The sequence below is a fragment of the Pagrus major genome, chromosome 20 (genome assembly GCF_040436345.1).
Source record: "Pagrus major chromosome 20, Pma_NU_1.0".
Lineage (NCBI taxonomy): Eukaryota > Metazoa > Chordata > Actinopteri > Spariformes > Sparidae > Pagrus > Pagrus major.
Window position 1 is genome coordinate 26,439,537 of NC_133234.1, and position 6,000 is coordinate 26,445,536.

At 43.4% G+C, this 6,000-nt stretch overlaps 1 protein-coding gene across 1 annotated transcript in view; it reads left to right on the forward strand.

The window, feature by feature from the left end:
• The window catches only part of grid1b (glutamate receptor, ionotropic, delta 1b), a 455,566-nt gene extending 450,202 nt beyond the window's left edge, over positions 1 to 5,364 (forward strand). The window contains exon 17 of the mRNA XM_073489190.1: positions 4,197 to 5,364. Coding sequence (XP_073345291.1) covers positions 4,197 to 4,688 — 492 coding nt within the window. The 3' untranslated portion in view covers positions 4,689 to 5,364. The remainder of the gene's footprint in view (positions 1 to 4,196) is intronic.
• The last annotated feature ends 636 nt before the right edge of the window (positions 5,365 to 6,000 follow it).

The window sequence follows — 6,000 nt, forward strand, 5'->3', positions numbered from 1 at the left end:
CAAGTCTTAAAGTTAGATTTTAGAAAGTGAAGCATTGTTCTGCAACTGTTTGACCCAGCTCAGATACATTTAGAAACCAATCTGGATTAAAAGTTTGGGAGAAATGTATAATTTTCTAAATAGCATTCATGTTAACTAGTTCGAAAAAATCATACACCAGTGAAAGTTTTGTGCAGGAAGATCTAAATAAGTGAAAATCAGCCTGTTGGTTAACGTGCGCACCAAGCTGCTCAGAACCAGTGGATAATGTGTGGTTCTGCTTTGGTTGCAAAAACTAGAAAAAACTAGGTTTTTCCCTCAAGGCTAGAGATGTCACATGCATGAGAATGGGACGGACAGATGGACAACACAAAAACAAACAACGTGAAATGTCTCCATGCAGTCGTCTGCTGTAATCCAAGACTCCAGAAGCCGAGAGAATTGGATCACAGCAGACGAGCTGTTTGGAGACATCTGATGTTTCTTTGGTTGTTTTCCCGTTTTAAATCAAGTCTCCAGCTGCTTCAGTTTTACTGTGAAGCTCCAGAAATGTTGTGTGGACTACGAGACTTCACCTGACTTTATATCAGCATGGAGGGAGGAGATGATGACTGGATTTTTGTATTTTTGGGTGAACTGTTCCTTTAATGATGCTAACAGCTCACTAGCTTGCAGGTTTAATCCAGGAGATTAAAGTAGACTTAAAGCATCTCCTGTCATTTCCACAGAGCTTCAGTTAAACATTACTTAACCTCATCACTGGCTTCAATCGTTAACGTTTAAGCTGACCACTGAGAAAATGTCCAATCTGCACAGCTGAAGCGAGCGGCCTCAGGGAGGTAGATGTCCGTTACATCAGACACTCGTCTTACAGTGAGAGACGGTGATATCAAAGGCAGCCGGGTATAAAAAAAGACTTCTTTGCTAAAGAGTTTAAATGTTTCCGCGGGCCACTTGAATCCAGAAAGCAGAAAATGTTCTTATCACACTTGAGCACAACCCACTCACCAGTTGTAGTATTCGCAGAGTAGCAGGAGGGAGAGTGATTTAAAATCCCCCCCACCAGCAGCACTCATTAAAAGAGCTGTTTGTTTTCCAAATTAATGGAGGCTTTCAGACGGCTGTTGTTTTCTTCTTTTCCACTTACATCACCAGTCTTTCTTTAACGACCGGCTGAGGTTTTAATCCCGGGCATTTATTTATTTAGGCGAGCCGCCAGTTTGACGCCGCAGAAAACATATTTTAATGAGACGGCCGTCTGCTGAAACAATAACCTGTGCTGAGATGCTTTAATTGGCTTTGAGAGGAGCTCTTTGAGGCTGGAGAGGGATCATTCAAACCTGCTCAGGCCTCGTGGATAAACACTGTATGTTTACGTGTTCCTTTAAGGTTTGAACAAAGGCTGCAGGCAGATGCTTTAGCCTCCGCTGTGCTCACCCAGTGCATCAAGATGCACTGAGACTCTGAGGTTTCCTCAAGTGTGCTTTCACAAGCTGCTCTCTGTGCCGGCTATTATACCGTATCACAGGAAGAGCTCTCTGCACCACTCTACCTCAACATCTCATCACGATGACTGCCTTTCAGAGACCAACGGCTCGTCCTTTTATTTCTATTAACCTCTCATTAGTCGCTTTTCTGCTAATCGGGGCTGTCGCTTCTTTTGGGGGGAGAAATTTAACAATGCACTTTTTAAAGGCCGACAACAATCACTTCTTTATATTCAGTGCTTCTAGATCTGTTGTCAGGGAGGAAGAGAAAGAAATACATTAATACATTTATTTGAAATTCAACAAAATTCCCTCCTGGAAGAGGAGCATGTAACTTCTTTTTAATGAATAATTAAAGGATAAAATACAACAGCTGTGCAAAGGATCAAATTATAATCCTTAAGATTTCAGTCCTGGTGGATTTGGTGACACTGGTGGCTTAATAATAATATGAATTTGACACACGGATCGACCACTGGGGGGCAGCAAACCTGCCTTAAACAGCTGCTCTGTCAGAAACACAGCAGAGGAAGAACAGTTTGTTCATCTGTGTACGGTGCAAACCGACTGGCATCGTTTTGTTGATCTGCTGACAAAAAATGCAACTTAATAGTCAGAATAAATGTTGGCAGTTAACATTTCTGCACAATTTACGTTTCTTTTAGTTCAGTTTTCAGTTTCATGTTGTCACAACGCTGTGCTGACTGTCTGGTGAGGTTTAGGAAAACATTGTGTTTTGATTTAAAATATCTAGTTTTTTCACGACAAACTGGAGATTTCCCGCCACAAACATGTCTGGAAATTGTCCCCGAGGTCTCCTTAAAAAATATCAAATATTTATAAAATAATAATAGTTTCGCGCGTACAAATGTTGAAACACAGTCTTGAACTATGGTCACTGGCTTGGCAGCCTTCAGCACCATCATCTCCACCTCCAGACCTGAACGTCTGCTAATAAAGAGAAATGTCAGTATGACGCTCGAACCAACAAGTCGTTCACAGAGACGTTACCTGCCAACGCTTTTCCCCACTGAACAGACCGTGAAAATTAAAGCCCGACTGAGCTGCAAATTTATGGACAAATGTTGATATATTTATATTTCGGCCGATATGTACACATTTTTTGCAGCGATCCCTCAAACACCGATAAAAGTGTGTAACAGCATATTTTACAGATTAATGCACTGAAACAGTAAACTTAACAGGAAATATAATAATCGTAAATCAGGCCGATATCAGCTGATAATATCATCCAGCAGATAAATCGGTCGGTCTAGTAAAAGAACAAAAAGAGCCGTAACTCTTCTCTGTGCGAGGATGACGACTAAAGTAATAATGACAACGTGAAAGAGAATCACATAATATAATCAAACTAAATGGCTCCTGCTGATTAAAATGATATAATGTTCATAATTTAATTTAAAAAATTGCATCTGAAATGATTAAAATCTTGAGGATTATAACTTGAAAAATAAAAAAACTTTCTCTAAACGATCTGGGGGTCGGGGTGGGGCTCTTGATAAAATCCCTGGTGCTGATAACACTGCAACATAACTGAATATGTGTGATTAATATACAGTGTAAATGTGTCATTGTTCTGAATATCACTTGTGTCACTGTGATAAGTTACTGTGACTAATATCATTAAACCTCTGAGTTGAATCCGATGCTGGAGCCGAGACAGGCTGCGTTCAGGAACGTTACCTGACTTCATACGTTTGTTGTAAAGCGAGCGTTCGTTTCAGATTCTCTCAGAAAACACACGACACCAACAGGCTGCAGGGACTGTAGCTGCATTCATTCACAGACGTGTCCAGAATTTGGATTCAGACCCAGAGCGTCACTTGATATGCGAGTCACGCCTCCTATCTCCCTCTTTACCCCTCGTCCTTTACCTTCCCATGACCCAGTGTGCTGAAGCAGACCTGCGGTTCAACAGGGAAACACTCAAGTGTCTATTAATGCCTAACAAGTATGCATGGCTGCAGTCAGCAGGAGATGCACCGTCAGCCAATGTTTTGATTAAATTGTTCTGATAGGGAACCGATCCTCCTGTACACTGTGTACCGGCTCCAAGGGCAGCGAGGGAGAAGACGGCACAGAGGGGAAAGAAAACAGAATATTTTCAGTTTCAGTTCAGTGAGAAGAGAAAAACTCAAAGATTTGTCTCTTACGACCAGAATTTTAAACTGACCATGAAACCCAACTGAGTCTTTGTGCTCGGAGGTAAAACGAAAGGAATTCAAGATCCAGATTAAATCCGAACTCGATCATTCCTTCACACATTTTATGAAAACCTTGAGACAAACAAACGAGAATGCAGCCTCGAACAGCTTTACAACAAACTTCCTTCGGTCAGTTTGGCTCCAGGATTGTTTTTCTCCAGACATCAAACCGTTAAAATCCACTGGCCAAGTTTGATTTCAAGGTGCACATTCAAATTGGTTTCTGTGGCCTCAGTTCCCACTGGGCTTTTCACAGCAAACGACAAACAGAAACACGATGCTGTCTATCATCCGGCATGCTGATAGCAGTCCATCAGTTCAAAACTAAAGGCCACGTCCAAAAGCGATGACAGATTGAGAATGCATGGAGCACCAGCAGACCTGAATCAGTCTGAGAAACCGGCCCATCGCCAATCTCAGCCTCTGTGTCCCTCCTCCCTCCTCTCCTCCCTCCCCCTGTCTCTCCTCTGTCCTCCTCCATCCCCGCCTCCTCCTCCTCTTATAGGACAAGGAGGTGAATCTGGAACAGGTGCATCGTCGTATGAACAGTCTTTTGGACGAGGACTTGGCCCACAAGCAGATCCCCGGCCCCTCTATCGAGATCTCTGCGCTGGACATCGGCAGCATGCAGCCCAGCCAGGCCTCTCTGGTGCCGGGGCCGGAGCACGTGCGGGACTACCCGCCCTCGGGCCTCGCTGTGACCACCTTCCTCCCAGGGGAGGGGGCGCCGCCTCCGCCTCTACCCCACCCTCACCATGGGGGGACCCTAGGCAGGACGCTACCCCCATCCCAGGGCCCTGGCAGCAACACGTTGCCCCTGCACCACCCACTCAGCAGCACCAGCCTCAGCGGCAGCATGCAGTGCAAACACCGGGCTCCCAACGGGGGGCTCTTCCGGCAGAGCCCTGGCAAGACACCCATGCCAATGTCCTACCAGGCAGTCTCCGCAGGACCCATACCCGAAGCCATTGATGCCACCCACAGTACATCCATATAGTGATAGGAGGGGGGACGGGCGGTGGGACGGGACCGGGTCAAACTGCATCAACGATCAGTCGCTCTCTGGACTTTGGTCCGGTTTTGGATTTGAGGCGAGTTAGAGGAGAATTATTAGAGAAGGAAAAAAACAACATATATGTACAAAGTAAAAAGATTTTGTATCTCACTACCTGTTCAGAAAAGCTGATGTTACAAAAAAAACAAACAAACAAAAAAAAAGGCGGGGCTGTGGGCGGGTGGCGGGTGTAATTTTTCTCTTGTACATACGTGTAAATACCAAGAGAACGAAGTGAGGTTAAAGTGTATTTTGAATATTCTCAATTTTTGAAGTTGAGTTATAAAAAACAAACAAAACCAGATAAAAAAATATATATATACATTGATGAAAAAGTTATGACTGTTTGAATGGCTTTGTAAATTTTGTTCAATATGAAACAATGACGCGAAATTCATTGTGATTGTTTTCTAAGTGCCGAAATTAAACGATGTCTCTCCACAACTCATCGATGTAAACGACTACCCATGATGCACCGCTGTAGGGACATGTTAGTGTTGGACACCTACTGTTATGCACCTCTGTATCAACCCTATATATATCTTCAGCATCGGACGAAAATGATCACAATTTTTTTTTTCATTTGTATCGAATATATAATATACGTTGTTTTTTCAAATCAACAGTCTACATTCATTTTCTTACGTTGACTGTAAATGGTGTATCATTCAACAAAGGGGGGAAACAAGTGATTTTTATCTGGGTCACATTTTACACACAGCTGAGTGGTTTGTTTTTATAGTAGCCTTTTATTTGGCATCAGTACTGTCCAGGTGACGAGTTTCAGTTTGTAAAGAGAGGAAACACAGAAGAAGAAGAAGAGACGAAGGAGACTGTTGGGCTGTGATCACACTGATGGATATCAAAACTGGAAATCAGTAGCACAGGTTTACTGGTCCCAGTGTCAGTTTACATCCATTATTCTTTCAATTAAATACATCTTTGTACAATAACAATGTGCTTATTGTGTTCAGATCCAAACAGCTGTGTTTGGCTGGTTCCCTCCCGAAATCAACACTCGGCCCTCAAACATACGCACACAGTGAGCAGAAGGTTTTGGCGTCACGAACCAGTTCTGATCCAAGAGGCAATCCAAAAGAGCAACAGAGCTCTGACGTTAACCTGACGAGCCGGATGGTTTCACACAGAACCATCTGGAACCTTCAGAAACTGTATTTCAAGAAATTCTCAGCAGGTAGTTGGACGAACCATCCGTCCATCAAAGGCTTCAACCAATCAGATCAACAGCAGGAGA